The sequence below is a fragment of the Cnephaeus nilssonii genome (assembly GCF_951640355.1).
Source record: "Cnephaeus nilssonii genome assembly, chromosome: 11".
Lineage (NCBI taxonomy): Eukaryota > Metazoa > Chordata > Mammalia > Chiroptera > Vespertilionidae > Cnephaeus > Cnephaeus nilssonii.
This window is the reverse complement of record NC_137082.1, coordinates 92237978-92259086: the sequence shown is the minus strand read 5'-3', so window position 1 is coordinate 92259086 and position 21109 is coordinate 92237978. Positions and strand designations below refer to the sequence as shown.

Genomic DNA, 21109 nt, shown 5'->3' with positions numbered 1-21109 from the left:
ATTCGTGCAAGGGCCTCGGCACCCACTGCAGCGCCGCCCGCCTCTGCCTCGGCCCCCTGCCTCGGCCCCCACTGCGGCGGCTTTGTCCAGAAGAAGGACATCCAGAAGGATGTCCGGTCTAATTAGCATATTACGCTTTTATTATTATAGACAGTATCTTTAATTAAAAAAAAAAAAGTAAAAGATACCTTCTGGTATTGAGTCTTACTTAGGTAGGCCCTCTCTGCCTCAACATTATACTCTTAGAAATGCCTTTATATTTTTTCTTATACTTTTATAGCTTTAATTTTTATATCTATTTCTAGAATACTTGTGGACTTATTTTATGAGCCAGGACGCTGGCTTTACATTTTTTTCAAATGTCTTGATGCCACTTGTGTCAGTGCCCATCACGGGCGATTCCTTTCTTTTCCCACTTTTACAACATGTCAAATTCTTATACACACCCCCCGTCTCTGCCCGTCTCCATCAGTGTAAGTGTAAGGGTCAGCCAGTCGGACCCCTCTGTAAGCACGACAGCTCTCTGGTATGTCTGAGTCTGGTAGAATACACCCCCACGCCCATGACTACGGCCACTACTACCACTCACAGTAATTTATTTAGCTATTCTGTTTTTCCCTTTGTGGTCTTTACCCAACGATATGTCTTTATTGATTTTTAGAGAGGAAGAGAGAGAGAGAGAGAGAGAGAGAGAGAGAGAGAGAGAGAAGAAACATAGATGTGAGAGAAAAAAATATCCATCGGTTGCCTCCTGAATGCACCCCAACTGGGGATGGAACCCACGACCTTTTGATGTACAGGATGATGCTCCACCTAACGGAGCCCCCTAACCAGGGCTATTTAGCTATTCTTTCTTTCCTTTAATTCTTTTTTTTTCTTTCCTTTAATTCTTTATTGTTGACAGTATTACATATGTCCCCCACTGACCTCTCCCCAGTCGCTCCCGCCCCCCAGCACATGCCCTCGCCCTCGCCCCCACAGTGTCTGAGTCCATTGGTTCGCTCATCTGCATGCACCAAATCCTCTGGTTGATCACTTACCCCCTTATTTAGCTATTCGTAAGCATGTTTTTCTTTTACACAAACTTTATAAGTGGACCCAATTTCATGTTTAAAGTCTCTGTGACTGAAAGGGGCTTGCGCTGACATGCAGAGGAAGGTGGGGCCTTGGACACCCTCCCAGCATTGGGGTGCCCAGCCGGGACGCGGGCTGCCCCTCCACTCCTGCAGCCCCTCCTTGGTGCTTGTGGGCAGCGGTGGGTCGTGTCTCAGTCAGGCTTTGCGTTTTCTTGTGAGGCTTACTCCTAGGTGTTCTAGTTTGGTTGTTCACGTTAATGTGGTGTATTTTCCCATTCTATCTTATGGTTGGTTCCTGCTAGTCTACAGGAAAGCTATTGATTGCAATATATTGATCCCGATTTTAGATGGTTTAAGGAGTTCTTTATTAGTTCTATTTGTATTTAGTTGATTCTTTTTTAAAAATGAATTTTCATTGTTGGTAGTATTACAGATATCTCCCATCCCTCCCCCCCCCCCCCCGCCCCTCGCCAAGCCTTTCCCAGTCCCTACCTGCCTCTCCCCAGGTCTTCACTACCCTATGGCCCGTGCCCGTGGGCTAAGCCTGTAAGTAGACACGCTCTTTGGTTTATCCCTTCTTGTCCCCCCAACACGTACTTAGTTGAGTCCTTAGAACCTTCCGTTTAGAGAAACATGAGCGGCTGCCTTTGATTACACGTGTGTATATTCCCGTCCAGTGAACGCGTCCTGTTTGATCTAAGCCCATTGCCTATAGTAGCCAGCATCACGTGGGACGCACTGTACACTAGGTACTAACTTGACAGCCAGCAATTCTGAAATCCTGCTGCCAAGTGTAATGTCTCCTTTACGTTTCTGGGAGACAAAGTCTCTGTTAAGCCAAGGAGGCTTTCTTTCCTTCTCTGCCTCATCAAGACGTCAGAAATCAGGTATGGAATTAGCCAACGTATGCCAGTGGGTTCAAATGAGTTGGAATTGAGCTCTTTATGTCAAGAGCGGCCCTCTCTTGCCCACGTAAATCCTAACGGCCACGTGCTCTATTTCACAAGGAACGTACGATGAGGTCAGAGGCTCCGATGCCCTTCGAGTCGGTACATATGTAAACACAGAGCATTAGGGAGACCTGGGGAGGGGAGTGCATGAAAAGAAACCGTATGTGTGTGCTGTGTAATTTAACACGAATCCCTCACCTTGAAATCATCGGGAAGGAGGAGCTTTGATGTTCGTAGAAAATTCAAGATATATCTGAACATCTGTCCGTCTCTGTCAATGAAATAGTGCTGTTTGAGACTGTCCAGCACAATGGGCTCTGTCCCATCAAAGAGTCTTCCGATTCTGTGGTAGGAGAGAGGGAACATGAAGACAGTTAGAATCAGCGGCTCGGCCCCGGCCCTGCGTCACTGTCCAGGCGGCACTGGGAGGGCGGCAGGCCAGACCGGGACCCCGGGCGCGGCGATGGCGCCGTAAGGAGGCCCGTCCCTGCCCAGTAACCCTCTCAGGACAGGCATGCACAGTCGGTGCTTTTGCTCCCGGCCTTTCCCTGTAGAGAGCATGTTCCTACGGGGTGGCCGTGGCCATGCTGCCCTGTGGCGAAGGCCGAGCCTGTCCTCCGTGGTCCTTAAACAGCTTCTCTGCCACTTAAAAATGCCAGTGCTGCCCGCCCGGCGTGGCTCAGGGGCTGAGCGTCAACCTAGGAACCAGGACGTCAGCTTTTGACTCCCGGTCAGGGCACATGCCTGGGTTGCGGGCTCGATCCCCATTAGGGGGCATGCAGGAGGCCGCCGATCCATGATTCTCTCTCATCATTGATGTTTCTACCTCTCTTTCCCTCTCCCTTCCTCTCTGAAATCTCTATATAAAAGCCTAAGCGACCGTCCGACCAGTAGCTATGACGCGCACTGACCACCAGGGGGCAGATGCTCAGTGCAGGGGCCGCCATCACTTGGCGGCTGTGGCTCTCGGGTGACGCACCTGGAACCAGAGAGGAGGGAGCCTGATTCCAGGGTGCGTCACCCAAGAACCACCCTCTCGCAATCCGGGACCCCTCGGGGGATGTCAGAGCGCTGGTTTCGGCCCGATCCCCGCAGGCCAGGCCGAGGGACCCCACCGGTGCACGAATCTGTGCACCGGGCCTCTGGTCAATAATAAAAACGTATTTTTTTAAAAAATGCCAGTGTTCCAAACAGTCTTTTAAATAAAATCTGTCTTCTGAGCTTTCTCCGCCCATGAATCTCACACTTTCCCAAAATAAAGCAGTGCCTCTATGTTAACATCTCCATTTAATTATAAGAAAAGAATAACTGAAAATATCACTCCGCTAGGAGAATATGTTTTCCATTAACAGCATAGAGTCTCATTTCTTAGGTCTCAGCAAAAATCATTTGTCACAGCCAGGCCTCCTATAAACAATACATAGTTGACCACCCAAAAAACGTGACCCAAAAATACATCAGACCACCCCAAAAATATGACCTCGTCCTCGAACATCAGTGGCTCTGGGTGATTTTTAAAGACGGGAATCCACACCCTGTTCTTCCCGTTGACGGAGTAAACATTGGGTCAGTGCTACAGTTACAGCGTTTTGCATTCGTTCTCACTTAACCCTTCAAGGGACGCCGAACCTGGAGACGCCTGTGTATTTAGTGACCGGAAAGTGGCCACATCTACGCTGTGAGCGAGTCAGGGACTGGCCAACGTCACACACACGTCCTGCATCCAAATACAGACGACACGCTGAAATCACTAATACTGAAGGTGCTCTTGCGCGTTTTGTTAACCGTGTGGGTGGGCAAGTGGCTCCATTTTTTAAAAAACATATTTTATTGATTTTTTTTTTACAGAGAGGAAGAGAGAGGGAACATCGATGAGAGAGAAACATCAGCTGCTTCCTGCACACCCACTACTGGGGATGTGCCTGCAACCAAGGTACATGCCCTTGACCGGAATCGAACCTGGGACCCTTCAGTCCACAGGCCGATGCTCTATCCACTGAGCCAAACCGGTCAGGGCAAATGGCTCCATTTTTTTAATGAAAAGCTTGTGTGAAGCTCAGACCTTTGACTTTGAGTATCACTGTACTGCTCTGAAGATGACTTTCAAATCCCACATTTTCTCATCGTAGGCTGCAACGGGCCCGCTGTGCGGGGAGGCCAGCCGTGAGGTCCCACCCTCTGCACAGACAGCCCACAAACAGGAGAGGAGAGGCAGGCCTGGGAATGTCTGTGTCAGTAAAGATCTTGTAAGAGAATGAGAACCGCAGGTGCTCCTTGAAAGGGTTACATGCAAGGGAGAAAGCAAACATCACGGTCAGGCCACGTTCCTACAACTTCTTCTTCTCAGCGGATGTGTCCCGCCCGCCTCTCCGTGAACTGAGGGTGAGTCACGGGGTGCGGACTGCCCCCCTCCCGGGATCCTGCGCCGCGTTCTCCCCGGTCATTCGTTTCGCACGAACACGTCCATCAACAGGAGGCCACACGACACACAGGCAGTGACACCAGACACTCAGTCACGTATCTGTCGTGTTCCCAGGATGGGGAAGAACGAACCTGGTTTGCCTGCTATTAAAACTCGGACGCTCACTGGGAATGACATACGTTTACACTTGACAGGGGTGAAAAGTGGGGTGTGAATGCAGCTCGGCCAGTTCCTTGCTGTACTCGGGTGAAATAAATTCTGTCTCCGTTTCTGTTATCAAATTGCCCGTTTCTTCTATCAAATCACACTAACTTTTCTTGATAAAAGTATCAATTGGAGTCATGGCACGCTCAAAAGAGTACAGCTACAGCCCGATCGGTGTGGCTCAGCGGTTGATTGTCGACCTATGAACCAGGAGGTCACGATTCCATTCCAGGTCGGGGCACAGGCCCGGGTTGCGGGCATGGTCCCCAGTAGGGGGCGTGCAGGAGGCAGCCCATCAATGATTCTCTCTCATCATTGATGTTACTGTCTCTCTCCCTCTCTGAAATCAATAAAAATATACTTAAAAAAATACACGAGCCGATAACAAAATATATTTCCTGCTTTTCAATATGAACATAGTATTGATTACTCTTGTTTATGGAGCAAATAATGCAGAACCCGATCTCGAGGAGATCACGCTCCTCTGGGTGGAGGTTAAGTTGGCTCCCGGGACGGCGCCCTGCTCTCTGGTCCTAAGAACGGCCCTGAATTAAATGAGATGGCAGAGGGTTCGGCGGGGCCTGGTTACCGGGCTCCGTGCGCGCCGGTCACTAAGAATTAGTTGTTCTGGCGTGTTCACTCATCCACAGGGGCTGGTTTCGCTCACTTACTGTGGCTCAGCCCCCTGAGGGTTTCTCTTCCTTGTTTATCGTGCGGTCCTTCGGTTATTGATCCATTCTGTGTGCCGACGCTCACGGAGCCTGGCCGTGTATGGGAGCCAGCGGACCCAGTGGGGATTAAGTGGCATTTATGTCTACGGGGCGCCGTGGGGCGGAGTGTGTCACTGGGCGTGGAGAGCACCACGGGGGTACACAGGCAGTGCGCCCCGCTCCAGGGGGGGAGGCGGGGAAGACCGAGGACGCTCGCTGGAGGCCTGAAGGAGAGCAGGTGGCCCAGTCCTCGCTGTAACAGAAAGCACTCTTACATTCCCACAGCACGCAGGGGCCTGGAGAGCACCATGGGAGCAAAGCAAGCCCGTCAGGAAGACGAAGTGTCACATGACCCCACTCAGAGGTGGAAACTAAGGAACAACAGAAACCGAGGAACAAAAATAGGTCCAGAGACACCGAAGCAGGGACAGGCTGTCAGGCCTCAGGGGAAGGCGGGGTGGGTGGGTGAACTTGTCTGCATATATGCATCCCCCGCAGACCAGGCAGCAGGTGGGGGGGCCTGGGGGGGGGCGGGGCAGGATGGGAGAGGTCGATGGGGGGAAGGGGGACACATGTAACACCTTCAACAACGAAGATGAAAAAAAAGGAAAGTGGGCCAGGCCCAGCGTGGGGGGAAGGTTAGGTGAGAAAGGGGCGGGGCATGTGAATGCTCTCTGCTGGGGGAGACTCAGGTCAAGGGTCAGGGACTTGGTTTTGCAGTGATGGGGACGGACGCAGCTAAGCTCTCAGCGATGTCACGGAGAGGAAGAATCAGAAGTGAGGGGACGGGAACACCGCGTCTCCCAGGCGGACGCAGGGCGCTTCTCCAAAGCAAGTCCTCTGCCCTGGGGTGGCCGCGCCGCCCGCAGAGCTGGGGTGCTTAGCCGGCCACCAGGGGACCCCGAGCCTAGGACACCCCGCTGCCCGCGGCCGGCATGCTGAGTCTGGGAGGCCAGGCAGGTCTGCACGTCCCACGAAGCCCTCGGAAGGCCCGGGCCGCCGCCTGGACCCGTGCGGATGGGGGTGCGCGGACCGCAGGGGAGGGCAGGCCCCACTCGAGGGCTGTCGGGCCATTCTGTCCCCGGACTGTCCAACCTCCTCTCCAACGGCCCCCTCCGTCCCGAAGCGCAGGCTCTCCAGGATCCGGTCTGGCTCCCGTTCGCAGACGGACGGCGCAGAGCGTCCCAAACCCGGTGTCAGGGGGCAGCTGAGGGCACAGCGGGGGGCACCCGCCCGCAGAGGGGGGCCCGCGGGAGCGCGGAGGGCAGCTGCTCTTATCTGGTCACTTCCAATGAAGAGGCTCCGGTGCCCGGAGTGAGCCGCTGCCTCCGGGCTGGTCTCCTCTCCTTCCTGCGGGGACCGCGATGCCCCCCCCACCCCGCTGCTCCCATTTCGCAGATGAGGAAAACGAGGCCGGACCGGCGGCTTGGCTGAGGCTCCGGACTAGGCCTGGCACGGAGGCCTGTGCTCCTGGCCTGACGAGGCTGCTGCTCATTTTTAATTTAAAAAATCACAGACACAAAACGACAAGAACAAAGCGCCCAGGAGACCGCGCCGCGCCCCTGGGGAGACGCACAGGCTGGGGGCCCAGGCGGGTTCGTTCCCGTCGGCTTCGCGGGGAAACGCGTGTCGCTGGCCGCTGGGGACACAGGGAGGGGCTCGGGGCCTGGTGTGCTGCGGGGTGCGCTGGGAGATGCCCCAAACTGACCCGGCCAAACCCCCAGACCTCGGGGTCACTGTCTTGCTGTTGGCGTGGCCGCCAGGCGTGAGAGGGGGGGAGGGACATGGGGGGGGGAGGCGCACCACAGGCCGGGGTGGGGGTGGGGGTACCCTGCCCAGGGGGAGTGGGCTGGGAGCGAAGCGCCGAAGGCAGACGGGGTGGGTGGGAAAGGGCAGGGCCGGCTCTCCGGCCAGCCAGGCCGCTCGCCCTCCGTCCCGGGGTGCCGCCCTGGACCCTGGACTGGACTCGGGAAAAGGGTTAACTCAGTTCCTGGTCCGCAGGTACTTTGCTCAGCGGCTCAGAGGCCCTTCGGAGGCCCTCTTCAGCGGGGCTTCCCGGGTTGTTTTTAAGTGATAACGGTGGCACCTGCTCACTGCTGAAAACTGGAAAAGGAGAGGACGCCGAAACCGCAAAACCGAACACCATCCGCCCCGAGGCCACCACCAGGAGCATCGCGTCACAAAGTCCAGTGGAGAGCGTTTTCCTGCTGGTGATTCTGTTTTCAGAAGTAGCTGCAGCTTCTTCCTTTTTCCTGACTACCTAATCCAAGTGAGTAGCTTCCCAGTTACGTCTCTGTCCTAATATGTGAAACCTGAATGGGGTAGAGGAATGGGTGAGGGGGTGTGTGCGCGTGTGCACGCACTGCTGTGTGTGTGTGTGTGTGTGTGTGTGTGCATACACTGCCGTGTGTGTGTGCGTGTGTGAGCGAGAGGTGTGAGGAGAGCTGGACTTAGAGCCGCGGGGAGGGAGGAGCCGTGGGCGGAGGTGACAGCACCGTGACCCAGGGGACCCTCCCACCTTCCTGCTGAGGTGGGAGAGGAGGAAACGAGGTGGGTGGGTGGAAAGGGAAACGCTAAGTTCATACCTGAAACTTCTGGAAACATGGGGCTCGATGGCGTATTCTCTGTCCATGTGCATGCGTGTGTGTGTGTGTACATGTACACTGTTAATCCTCACCTGAGGATATTACCTTTTTCCGTTGATTTCTAGAGACAGTGGAAGGGAGGGGAAGAGACAGGGACGCCGACCGGGGCCGGGGATTGAGCCTGCTACCGAGCTACGCTCCCTGGACCGGAATTGAACCCGAGATCCTTCCGTCTGCGGGCTGAAGCTCTAACCACTGCGCTAACTGGCCAGGGCAATATTTGCATATACTTTTAAGTGCTCATAGTTCCATATTTAAAAAAAAATCCTCACCCAAGGTTATGTTTTTACTGATTTTAGAGAGAGAGAGAGAGGGAGAGAGAAAAATATTGATGGGTTGCCTCCCATACGTGTCTGGACTGGGATTGAACCCACAACCCAGGTATGTGCCCTGACTGGGAACTGAACCTCCAACCTCCAACCAGCTGAGCCCGCGGCCAGGGCTGCGCATTATTTTAATGTAAGAAAATAACAAGGAACCACCCGTCTCCTTACTGTCTTAAAAGTCTGAATGATCATACACAGCATTTAATTTGCTTAACGTGTTATAACTTTCTAAAAAGCCTAGGAATAATTCTGTATAGTTTCACTCCTGGGAAGTCTCATCTGTATTTTATGAGCACAGATAAAAATTCATCCAGAGCTTGTTAAGGAAACGGGTAGAAGTAACGTAAGAGGAGGGCGAGCATGCCTTCTGAGCGAAAACAAAACCAGTGACATCTCCTTGTGGGGAGTGAGGCTTCCAGGACTCTCCCCGGGGCAGCGCCGCTTTCTTAAATGATCGTGAGACCAAAGGAAGTAGGGGGAGCTCATGCCGGTTCGGCTCCCTGGATAGAGCGACGGCCTGCGGACCGAAGGGTCCCAGGTTCGATTCCCGGTCAAGGACACATGTGCAGGTTGCGGCTCCATCCCCAGTGGGGGGCGTGCAGGAGGCAGCCGAGCCATGACTCTCTCTCATCATGGATGTTTCTCTCTCTCCCTCTTCCTTATTCTCAGAAATGATTAAGTAAATAAATAAATATAAAATAAATATTTAAGAAAAGAAAGTAGAGAGAAAGGACAGGCAGGTCCAAACTATGAGAAAAGGTCTGAGAGCAGAAACGGCCCCAGAACTCAGCGTTTTAGAGAGCCGATCCCCGCCGGTGACACCGACGGCTGGAGGGGGTGGGGGTGGGGGCTCCCCAAGGCCGCCAGGCCTCTCATCCTCCAGGACCCCAGGGGTCCTCCCGGACTCTGTCTAAATGAGAGTTTCATTGTTTACCATGAACAATGCGTTATTACAATTAACCCGATTTCCCCCAAACCACCCTGGTTTACAGAAGTCGGATTTCACTTCTGCGATTGGTGACTGTCTATGGCGCCCAGTGCTCTGCCAGGCCTCCTACCATGAGCACGACACAGCCTCCTAGGAGCCCCGGCGGGACAGAGCAGAGGGGCCGAGCCGGCCTGGGGCAAGCAGGGAAGGCTTCCTGCAGGAGCGGCGCTTCACCTATCGATCGCCAGGTGTACGGGGAGGGCAGGGGCTTGGAGAGGGATTTCAGGCAGGAAAGCTCCCTATGGGTGAGGGGGACAGAGCGGAGAGGTGGGTGAGGGGGACAGAGCGGAGAGGTGGGTGAGGGGGACAGAGCGGAGAGGTGGGTGAGGGGGACAGAGCGGAGAGGTGGGTGAGGGGGACAGAGCGGAGAGGTGGGTGAGGGGGACAGAGCGGAGGGGTGGGTGAGGGGGACAGAGCGGAGAGGTGGGTGAGGGGGACAGAGCGGAGAGGTGGGTGAGGGGGACAGAGCGGAGAGGTGGGTGAGGGGGACAGAGCGGAGAGGTGGGTGAGGGGGACAGAGCGGAGGGGTGGGTGAGGGGGACAGAGCGGAGAGGTGGGTGAGGGGGACAGAGCGGAGGGATGGGTTAGGCGCTGAAAGCGCTGACCTACAAGGCGGCATTGTTCACCAGAGCGGGGACGGCGCTTGGCGTGTCCGAGAGACCCCGGCACCTCAGCTCTAAAACCCGGGACGGGTTGGAATCCTGGCTCTACCGCCTTCGAGCCCAAGTCCGTCTGAGTTGTGATTTCTTTGTCTGAGAAACGGGAAAATTCTTAGGAGGATACACGACCGTCCGAGAAAAGCTACACCTACTGAGTGTCCGCCCCGTCAGGCCACGGCGCTGGGTCTTCACCACACTCTACCGGTAAACTCCATGGTCCCCGCCGTGCAGACAGGACAGGGCCGCCAGGGAACCCGCCGAGGCCAGTGCCCCAGCGGGTGCGGGGCTGAGCCAGCCCGGCCACGGCCCTGCCCAGCCACTGCCCTGGCCCTGGGCGAGCGCCCTGCCCGCCTGGCCGCTCGGTGGTGCTGACAGCCCCGCCTGCAGAGCGGGCACAGGCCCAGCCGGGCTCCTGCCCACGGCCTCCTGCGGGCCCCGGGGGTGCGGGGGGAGGAGGCCCTAAGAGAGCTGGTGCTGCCGGGTGGAGCCAGCGCCTGCTCCACGCTCACTGCTGGGCGAGCGGCAGTGTCCGTCTGTCCCCGACTCCCAGTGTCCGTCTGTCCCGACTCCCAGAGTCCGTCTGTCCCGACTCCCAGTGTCCGTCTGTCCCGACTCCCAGTGTCCGTCTGCCCCCAACATCCAGAGTCTGTCTGTCCTGACTCCCAGTGTCCGTCTGTCCCGACTCCCAGTGTCCGTCTGTCCCGACTCCCAGAGTCCGTCTGTCCCGACTCCCAGTGTCCGTCTGCCCCCAACATCCAGAGTCTGTCTGTCCTGACTCCCAGTGTCCGTCTGTCCCGACTCCCAGTGTCCGTCTGTCCCGACTCCCAGTGTCCGTCTGTCCCGACTCCCAATGTCCGTCTGTCCCCGACATCCAGAGTCTGTCTGTCCTGACTCCCAGCTCCTGCCCACTCACCTCCTGCCATTCTTTCGTCACCTCGCGACTGCTTTCCAGTCTTGTCTCTAGTTTCTGTCACACACACTCTTCTGCATGTGCTCGCACTGAACTTAATATTTTATCCTTACGGCTCTTCTTCCTGGGCCTCTGGGTATCGGAGCCCTGATCACTGATCAGTGACCCCATCTGGGTATCAGAGCCCTGATCACCGATCAGTGACCCCATTGAGTGTCAGACCCTGATCACTGATCAGTGACCCCATCTGAGTGTCAGAGCCTAATCACTGATCAGCCCCATCTGAGTGTCAGAGCCTAATCACTGATCAGTGACCCCATCTGAGTGTCAGACCCTGATCACTGATCAGTGACCCCATCTGAGTGTCAGAGCCTAATCACTGATCAGCCCCATCTGAGTGTCAGAGCCTAATCACTGATCAGTGACCCCATTGAGTGTCAGACCCTGATCACTGATCAGTGACCCCATCTGAGTGTCAGAGCCTAATCACTGATCAGCCCCATCTGAGTGTCAGAGCCTAATCACTGATCAGTGACCCCATTGAGTGTCAGACCCTGATCACTGATCAGTGACCCCATCTGAGTGTCAGAGCCTAATCACTGATCAGCCCCATCTGAGTGTCAGAGCCTAATCACTGATCAGTGACCCCATCTGAGTGTCAGAGCCCCGATCACTGATCAGTGACCCCATCTGAGTGTCAGACCCTGATCACTGATCAGTGACCCCATTGAGTGTCAGACCCTGATCACTGATCAGTGACCCCATCTGAGTGTCAGACCCTGATCACTGATCAGTGACCCCATTGAGTGTCAGACCCTGATCACTGATCAGTGACCCCATCTGAGTGTCAGAGCCTAATCACTGATCAGCCCCATCTGAGTGTCAGAGCCTAATCACTGATCAGTGACCCCATCTGAGTGTCAGAGCCCCGATCACTGATCAGTGACCCCATCTGAGTGTCAGACCCTGATCACTGATCAGTGACCCCATCTGAGTGTCAGACCCCGATCACTGATCAGTGACCCCATCTGAGTGTCAGACCCCGATCACTGATCAGTGACCCCATCTGAGTGTCAGACCCTAATCACTGATCAGTGACCCCATCTGAGTGTCAGACCCTGATCACTGATCAGTGACCCCATCTGAGTGTCAGGGCCTGATCACTGATCAGTGACCCCATCTGAGTGTCAGAGCCCTGATCACTGATCAGTGACCCCATCTGAGGGAAGGGTTTGGCTCCCCCCCCCCCCCCCGTGCGTCGGTCTCGGTGATGAATGACTCGGCGCCTCCCCCCGTGGCGGCCGCTCTCCGTGGCCCCCTCCGCTGTCCTCTGAGATGAGGAGTGACAACAGGACGTGAGTGGAACCTGCTGCCACTTCCTGGGAGCTCCCTGTTCCCGACTGCGGGGAGCGGCTTACACGTCACAGTAGTCACTTCACATACAAGCATCATGTGAAGGACATGACACAGAGGCGACGGCCACGCCCGTGTCTCTCCTTCCAGGTTCCCAGTCTATTTTCCATCCTGTCATGGGGCCCACAAAACAGCAGCTTACAGCCGAGTCTTCAAGTTTCTTGCTGAGTCCCCAGAAGCGAACAACCGGAGGCTCACACGGGTCCGATCAAAGGAAAACAGCCTGGCCCCCGCCCCGTCGACTGGGCGCCACCCCACTGACCAAAGGTGTGGGCTCCACTTCTGGTCGGGCGGGTGTGGGAGGCCACCGGTCCCTGTCTCTCTCCCACCGATGTTTCTCTCCCTCCCTCTCCCAAATGAATAAAAACAGACCCTCGGGCTGGGATTTAAATAAAGACAGAACAAGAAAAATATAATTTACCTAGAGTCCAGGGAAATGCTTTCCGAAAATCTAATAGAAGCTTGTAAAGAGGAAAATAAGTGAATTACCCTGATTCCCAGTGGTACCCCCTTCCTACACCCCCCCACACCCACACACACCACACATACACCCCCACACACACAGCACATACACACACATACCACACACAGCCTACACACCCCCGCACACACACCACACACACACACCACACACACCCTACACCCCCCCGCACACACACACCACACACACACACCACACACACCCTACACCCCCCCGCACACACACCACACACACACACCACACACACCCTACACACCCCCGTGCACACACACACCACACATACACCCCCCCCCACACACACACCACACACACCCTACACACCCCCGCACACACACCACACACACACACCACACACACCCTACACACCCCCGCACACACACCACACACACACACCACACACACCCTACACACCCCCGCACACACACTACACACACACACCACACACACCCTACACACCCCCGCGCACACACACACCACACATACACCCCCCCACACACACACCACACACACCCTACACACCCCCGCGCACACACACACCACACATACACCCCCCACACACACACCACACACACCCTACACACCCCCGCGCGCACACACCACACACATACCACACACATACCACACACACACCACACATACCACACACATACCACACACACACCACACACCCCCTACACACCCCCGCGCACACACACACCACACACACCCTACACACCCCCGCGCACACACACCACACGCACACCACACACACACACATACCACACACACACCCCACACACACACACCCCCACACACACTCCACACCCACACCCACACCCACACACCACACACACACACTGACACTATCCAGGGTCTACAACAACAGCAGGTGCCGCTCACACCTCAGAGGTCAGAGGCGGCTGCTGAAGGTGATGGAGGGAGGGATGAGTTCCTCTCCCCCGTGACGGCAGAGGGACTGGAAGCTCAGGGACTTCCGGAAACTCGGCTTCGGACGCCAAAGGGCGGAGCCCCCCTCGGGCTGGCACCGCCTTGGAAGCGGGGAGGAGCGGACAGAGGGAGGAGTCACACTTGGGCAGCCTGGAGAGGACCTGGACGTCACTGTGAAGAATGCACACCATGTCCACACCCCCTTTGGCTAAAAAGAAGGCTAGCTGCTTCTTTCAATCACAGTGGTGATGGCCCACTGGCTGCACGCCGAGAGGCTGGGTGAGGGTTTCAAACCCATGTCGCAAGGTTTCTTACGGCCACCACCTCCCCCCGACATGGAGCCTGTGGGACGTGAAGGGGCTGCCAGCTTGTGAGTCCAGGACGCCCTTCTGGGGTGAGCCCACTCTCGGGGTGAGCGGCTGGGCAGTGAGGAGGGCCGGACAGCGTTTGCCCGGGGCTGCACCCCCAGCCCTGTGCCCCACAGGCGTGTCTTGCGCAACTGCCCCCCCCCCAGCTGGGCTGGTGGGTACCAGGGGGCGATCACGGCTCAGGAATCCCCCCGAGGCCCCGCCGGGCCCCAGGCGCGGGGCGGTGGGTGTATCTATTGCTACGTCTCCAGTCCCTCTCAACAAAGCGCAGAACCAAGCCCCAACCTGCAAGACGTTTATAAAAAGTCTCAGCCGGTAACAAGAATTCCCCCTTCTCCCTGCTCCCTGGTCAGGTGACCACACAGAGGCATGGGCAGGTTTCAGTCACGTGACGCCCCTCCTCCCGTTCCCCGAGCTCCTCCAACTGCCGTTGGGAGCCCTGCGTGAAGCCAGATCGCAGCTCCGCTGGGGTTCAGACATCGACACAGAGGATCACGGAGGCTGCCCCAGCCCGGCCGGGGTGCTCGGTGGTTGAGCGTCAGCCTGGGAACCAGGAGGTCCCGGGTTCGATTCCGGTCAAGGGCACAGGCCCGGGTCGTGGGCTCGATCCCCCATGTGGGGCGTGCAGGAGGCAGCCGATCGATGACTCTCCCATCATTGATGTTTCTCTCTCTCTCTCCCTCTCCCTTCCTCTCTGAAATCAATAAAAATACATTTTTAAAAGCCCCCACAAAAACAAAAATCAAACAAACAAAAAGATGCTTCCTCTAGGCCGACAGGACGCATGCTCGGAAGAGCAAGCCGTGTCGCCCCTGTCTGGCTTCCTCATGGACACAGGCATTTGCTCGGTGGAGAAGTTTTATTCGTATGTAACACGGGCGGCTCCCACCTGCCTCCAGCCATGTCAATGTGGCCAGCCACCTCCTCTCACCCCCCTCCCCCGCCCGGCGATGCATGGTCAGAGGGGGTGTTTGACAGTCCCTCCCTCGGCCCCGGGACGAGGGATCAGCAGGACCCACTAACAGACGCCCTTTCTCTTCGGTACCGACTGCGCTCGCGGCTTTAAGACGAGGGCGCTTTCCGTTTTAGGGGAGCTCGCAAGCCCTCGGGCCTTCTACGCCGTGGCTTAAAGTCAGTTTTCCGTTATGAAGTCCCACAACCGTGGTTTCTCATATTTCAGACAAACCTTCCTGAGCTCTTAGACATGTTCGGTGAGGACCTCTTGCTGGTGTTCTACATGTAAATCTCCACTCACGTTTACATCATGTTCTCTACACGGAACTACGATTCTTTGCAAGCTACGTAACATAAATGTCTTCCTCATTCAAATAAAAAAAACTCAGTTTTGGGGGAAGGGGGGTGGCGGGGCCTGGCCACGCCCGGCGAGCGGGGGGCGGGGGGGGGGGGGAGGCCGAGCAGCGCAGCCAGGAACAGGCCTGGGCGCGCCCGAGTTCCCTCCCGGCAGCCCGCCCGCCCGCCCGGCAGGTTCCGCTGTTTGCCAGCGGTGTAGGCTGCTCATTCGCCTTCTGAGCGCGGGGAGGGCGGGAGGAGAAGTTGCACAAGAGTCAGAGCAAGCGCGGCCAGCGACCGAGGCAAACAGCAAGCCGTGCCACCACGGAGCGCGGCGACGCGTGTAGCCACGGCGCCGTTGTCCCGGAACAGTGTCTTTCCCACAGACACCACGTCCTGCATCGCTTCCGACAGTCCAGCCGAGGGCCAATGTCCTTGGGTCTGAAGTATGGATTTAAAAAATATATATGTATTTTTTTTATTGACTTCAGAGAGGAAAGGAGGGGAGTGACAGAAACATCAGTGATGAGAGAGAGTCATGGATCGGCTGCCTCCTGCACCCCTCATATGGGGATCGAGCCCACAACCCGGGCCTGTGCCCTGACCGGGAATCGAACCCTGACCTCCTGGTTCATAGGTGGATGCTCAACCACTGAGCCACGCCGGCCAAGCTGAAATACAAATTAAAAAACAACAACACACCTCACCAGAGGATAATTTTTTCCAGTGGTTTTTTAGAAAGTGGAAGGTAGCAGGGGAGGGGAGAGAGAGAGAACCAGAGAGAGAGAGAAACGATGTGACAGAGACACATCGATTGGTTGTCTCCCACACGCGCCCCAACCAGGGCCAGGGATGGAACCTGCAACCAGGTACGTGCCCTTGACCAGGAATTGGTCCCCTGACCCTTCAGTCCTCAGACCGATGTTCTAACCACTGAGCACACTGACCAGGGCTAAATGCAGGTTTTTTAAAAATACTTTCTTTTGTAGATGGACTGCCCCCCGATTGGCGCGTCCGGGGACCTGCTGTTGGGACAGGAACCTATGACGTGCGCACACCTCGTAGGACAGAGACTTCTCAGCCTCCACCCGATCACGCTCCCTCTCCCTCACCCTCCCACCAGGCCCCGGCCACAGTCAGAGCCCAGCCCCAAGCTCCCCGCCCGCTCCAGCTCCAGCGAGCTGCTCGGGGCCGAGTCACTGCTGCGTCCTGTCTGCAGGCCTCTTGAGACGATCGTCCAGAAGCAGAAACTGGTCGCTCGCCAACGGGGGGCTGTGACCCCTGCGTTTCCCACGAAGAGACGGCGCTGTCTGCCCCGGACCATTTCTGTAACGACGGGCTGGGCGTCCGGCAGACGAGGGCGTCCCTCCTGGGACGGGCTGCACGTTTAACGCACGTGTCTTGGTGGAGAATGAATGCTCTGCTTGGGGGAGGGGACAGGCTATTCTCTACCCGGGCCTCATAGAAAGAGGTCCCCCCGCCCCCCCAGGTAACTTGCACGAGGTGTTATTCCCACAGAACACATGGCAGACGCCTCGCTGCACTGATGGAGGGGGCTCCTTCTGGTAAAAGAGTCCCGTCTGTCGGGGAAGATACTGTTGGGGAAGGTGCTGTCGGGAAGATGCTGTCGGGGAAGGTGCTGTCGGGAAGGTGCTGTCGGGGAAGGTGCTGTCGGGGAAGGTGCTGTCGGGAAGATGCTGTCGGGGAGGATGCTGTCGGGGAAGGTGCTGTCAGGGAAGATGCTGTCGGGGAAGGTGCTGTCGGGGAAGATGCTGTCGGGGAAGATGCTGTCGGGGAAGGTGCTGTCGGGGAAGATGCTGTCGGGGAAGGTGCTGTCGGGGAAGGTGCTGTCGGGGAAGGTGCTGTCGGGAAGGTGCTGTCGGGGAGGATGCTGTCGGGGAAGGTGCTGTCGGGGAAGATGCTGTCGGGAAGGTGCTGTCGGGGAAGGTGCTGTCGGGGAAGATGCTGTCGGGGAAGGTGCTGTCGGGGAAGATGCTGTCGGGAAGATGCTGTCGGGGAAGGTGCTGTCGGGGAAGATGCTGTCGGGAAGGTGCTGTCGGGGAAGGTGCTGTCGGGGAAGATGCTGTCGGGAAGATGCTGTTGGGGAGGATGCTGTCGGGGAAGGTGCTGTCGGGGAAGATGCTGTCGGGAAGGTGCTGTCGGGGAAGATGCTGTCGGGGAAGATGCTGTCGGGGAAGGTGCTGTCGGGGAAGATGCTGTCGGGAAGATGCTGTCGGGGAAGGTGCTGTCGGGGAAGGTGCTGTCGGGAAGGTGCTGTCGGGAAGGTGCTGTCGGGGAAGGTGCTGTCGGGAAGGTGCTGTCAGGGAAGGTGCTGTCGGGAAGGTGCTGTCGGGGAAGGTGCTGTCGGGGAAGATGCTGTCGGGGAAGGTGCTGTCGGGGAAGATGCTGTCGGGGAAGATGCTGTCGGGGAGGATGCTGTCGGGAAGATGCTGTCGGGGAAGGTGCTGTCGGGAAGGTGCTGTCAGGGAAGGTGCTGTCGGGAAGGTGCTGTCGGGGAAGATGCTGTCGGGAAGGTGCTTTCGGGGAAGGTGCTGTCGGGAAGGTGCTGTCGGGAAGATGCTGTCGGGACGAACAGCAAACTCGAGAGTAGTGCGCCGGGGTGACCTCCTGCCCACGCGCTCTCCGCGCGCCCACACGCCGCCTGTCTCCTGGAAGTTCACCTACGTGTCTTCCTGCCGGTCCTCATGGCCGTGGAGCAGCTCTCCAGTGAAGGCTAACCCTGCGCCCGGGGCAGGAATGGCAGGCGCTCCAGAGACTGGGGCCGGGGCCTGCGATCGGCGAGCTGGGCCGCGCGGAACAACGGTGCCGAGTGTCAGCCCTTTGAGGGCTTGTTCTCAAGGCCACAGGACAGTACGGTTCACACATCAGCCTTGTGAGCGATTCCCGGGACCTTTTATAAGTAACCTTACGAGCGAACTTTTCCAACAGTAACTACAAGACCTTATTATTATACACACACCTCAACGAACACCCAGCAAGCACCCGCCACGGGGCAGGCACGGTGCGCGGGCACAGAAGGCTGCGGCGGGTCTCACAGCGTTTAAAAGGCCAGGGCTTGGGTAGAGGCATGTTTTGGAAATGAATTTTTAGGGCTTGGGTAGAGGCATGTTTTGGAAATGAATTTTTAGGGCTTGGGTAGAGGCATGTTTTGGAAATGAATTTTCATTGTCGTTTTTTTCTAATCGGTGTATGCATGCGTGTTTGTGCCCAGCGGTGAACCCTGAGATAGCTCGCCGCATTGGGGGGCTCTCCTGTTCCATTAGCAACAGGAAGGGAGGTGACGAATGCATCAATGCTCCCAGACACCCCCAATGTGGGAAGCAGCCCCCACACCCTGGCGCTGCCCCGCGGGCCGCTCCTCCCTGGGCAGAGCCGCGAGGGCCAGAGCTGGCCCGGAGGTGTGCTCATCGTTTTCTTGTGGCCAAGCCGCCTCCAGCACGTGGCAAGGTCGCTGCTCAGAGGCCACCCGTGCCCCTTGCCGTGGGCAGACTGCCTAGACTGGACGATGGGACTGAAGTGAAGGACTTCCTGAATCCACAGGCAGACAAGAGCCAGAGCTATTTATCCCTCTGCTGATGGGGGGTAGGTGGGGCGGAGAAGGCCCCCCAAATCACGTGGGCTGGCCCTGCCACGGCATTAGGGGGAGTTAATGACAGGTCGACCCCATCGAGCAGGCTGACTGTTCAGACGATACTTCTGTATGGCCCAGGAATGACGCTAGAAGCACCCCAATGGCCCTGGGCAGAGAAGGGTTCCCCACCCCGGCCCTCACACAGACCCGGTGTGTTAGATTCCTTTAAGGGGGAGGAGGCCTGTTTTGTTCCGAGTGGCCGGAAGCTGATGAGCCCGCCAGTGGCTCACAGGAAGTGGACTGCAGACTGGCTCTCCAGCTCTGAACAGAAAGGCTGTTCCATCGTTTGAAAGAAAACGTCGCCCGGGGCCAGTGTCATTGGCCCTCTGCCCGGGGCACGGGAGCATCTGGGGAAAGCAACACTGCGAGATGGGAAGGAGACGGGGCGGGGCAGCTCCCCTCCTGCCCCGGAGACACTGCCCCTCTCTCATCTGCTGGGCCTTTTCCTCCTTGTAAATCCCTCTGAAGACTACCTGTCTTCCTTTAAAGATCAACCAGTCTTACCAACCCAACCACCCGCCTTCGCCTGACCGGCCCTACTGGGTGCGCTTCCCAGGCGGCCGGACACGCTCTCCCCTCTGCTCTGAGACTGACGCCCACTCCCCAGGAGCCACAGCCCCGAGACGTGTAACCGGCCTGCACCCTGTGCCATGAATCACGGCGACCATTCCAGGCTTTCTCCTCGGCGCCACGCGATCGTTCTGAACAGAAGCTCCGGGAACCGTGTGGCCAACAGGATGCATTTGTTGTTCGGCCTCTTGTTGAGGTGCTGCAACCTGGGTCTGATGCTGCTGGACCCATGTCCGGGGGTGCTGGTGTGAGACGGGAACTCGGGCATGAGGGCTCCGCCCGGGGCCCAGCACTCGGGCCGCAGGAAGCTCCTGGGCTGGCGGCCACAGGGCAGCCCGACGACGGCCCTCGGTGTCCTGAGAGCGTGTGCAGCCCCTTGTCACTGCCCTCACCCACTCTCCTTCCAGTGCCGGGCGCTGCCCGTCAGGGGCGAAGCAGGAGCCACACCTCTGCTGGGCGAGCACCCCATCCTCACACTCCGTGCCTGCCTTGGGTGGCCATGGAGGCGAGGCTGTCTCTTTTTGTTTTTTTTAAATGTATTTTACTAGAGGCCCGGTGCATGAAATTTGTGCACAGGTAGGGTCCCTAGGCCTGGCCGGCGATCAGGGCCGATCAGGTTCCCCGCCTCCCCGTCTCCCCCTTCCCTCACTCCCTCAGTGCCCCAACGCCACCGCTGCTGGTCGCCTGCCAGTTGCGTGCCGCCCCCTGGTGGTCAGTGCATGTCATAGTGAGTGATCGAACTCCTGGTCTCCCAGTCAAACTCCCAAGAAGAGACTGTGCATATTAGCCTTTTATAGATATACTAGAGGCCCGGTGCATGAAATTTGTGCACTGGGACGGGGGGGGGGTGTCCCTCAGCCCAGCCTGCACCCTCTCCAATCTGGGACCCCTCTCACAATCCAGGACTGCTGGCTCCTAACTGCTCGCCTGCCTGCTTGCCTGAGTGCCCCTAACTGCTTCTGCCTGCCAGCCTGATCACCCCCTAACCGCTCCCCTGCCGGCCTAATTAACTAACTGCTCCCTGCCGGCCCGATTGCCCCCAACTGCCCTCCCCTGCCGACCTGGTTCCCCCAACTGCCCTCCCCTGCTGGCTTGATCTCGCCCCCAATGGCCCTCCCCTGCTGGCCTGATCTCGCCCCAAATGGCTCTCCCCTGCCAGCCTGATCGCCCCCAATTGCCCTCCCCTGCCGGCCTGATCTCTCCCGCAACTGCCCTCCTCTGCCGGCCAATTTGGTTCTGATTGGTCAGTTTCTATGCCAGTCGGCATCAAAAGCTCCATCTGCTAGGCAGCCATTGGCTCCTCACAGTTGACCCAGATTTGGTTCTGATTGGTCAGTTTCTATGCCAGTCAGTGTCTCTGGGCCTATTAGTGGGGCTTGATCAGAGAGGTGAGGCTGATCAGCAGCCCCGGTGGAGGCCTGGAGAGAAATGGAGGCATGGCTCCTGGCCAGGCCCGGAAAGAAAGAGAGAGGCAAGTGCTAATCAACAGCTGCCACAGAGGCTACAGACCAGACCCTG

The 21109-nt window shown here is 57.4% G+C and overlaps 1 protein-coding gene across 3 annotated transcripts in view; it reads right to left on the bottom strand.

Annotated features, from left to right (window-relative positions):
* KCTD1 (potassium channel tetramerization domain containing 1) overlaps positions 1 to 21109 on the bottom strand; it is a 136678-nt gene that overhangs the window by 7961 nt on the left and 107608 nt on the right. For all 3 annotated transcript variants that reach the window (XM_079784487.1, XM_079784488.1, XM_079784486.1), the window contains exon 3: positions 2225 to 2369. In XM_079784487.1, coding sequence (XP_079640613.1) covers positions 2225 to 2369 — 145 coding nt within the window. The remainder of the gene's footprint in view (positions 1 to 2224; positions 2370 to 21109) is intronic.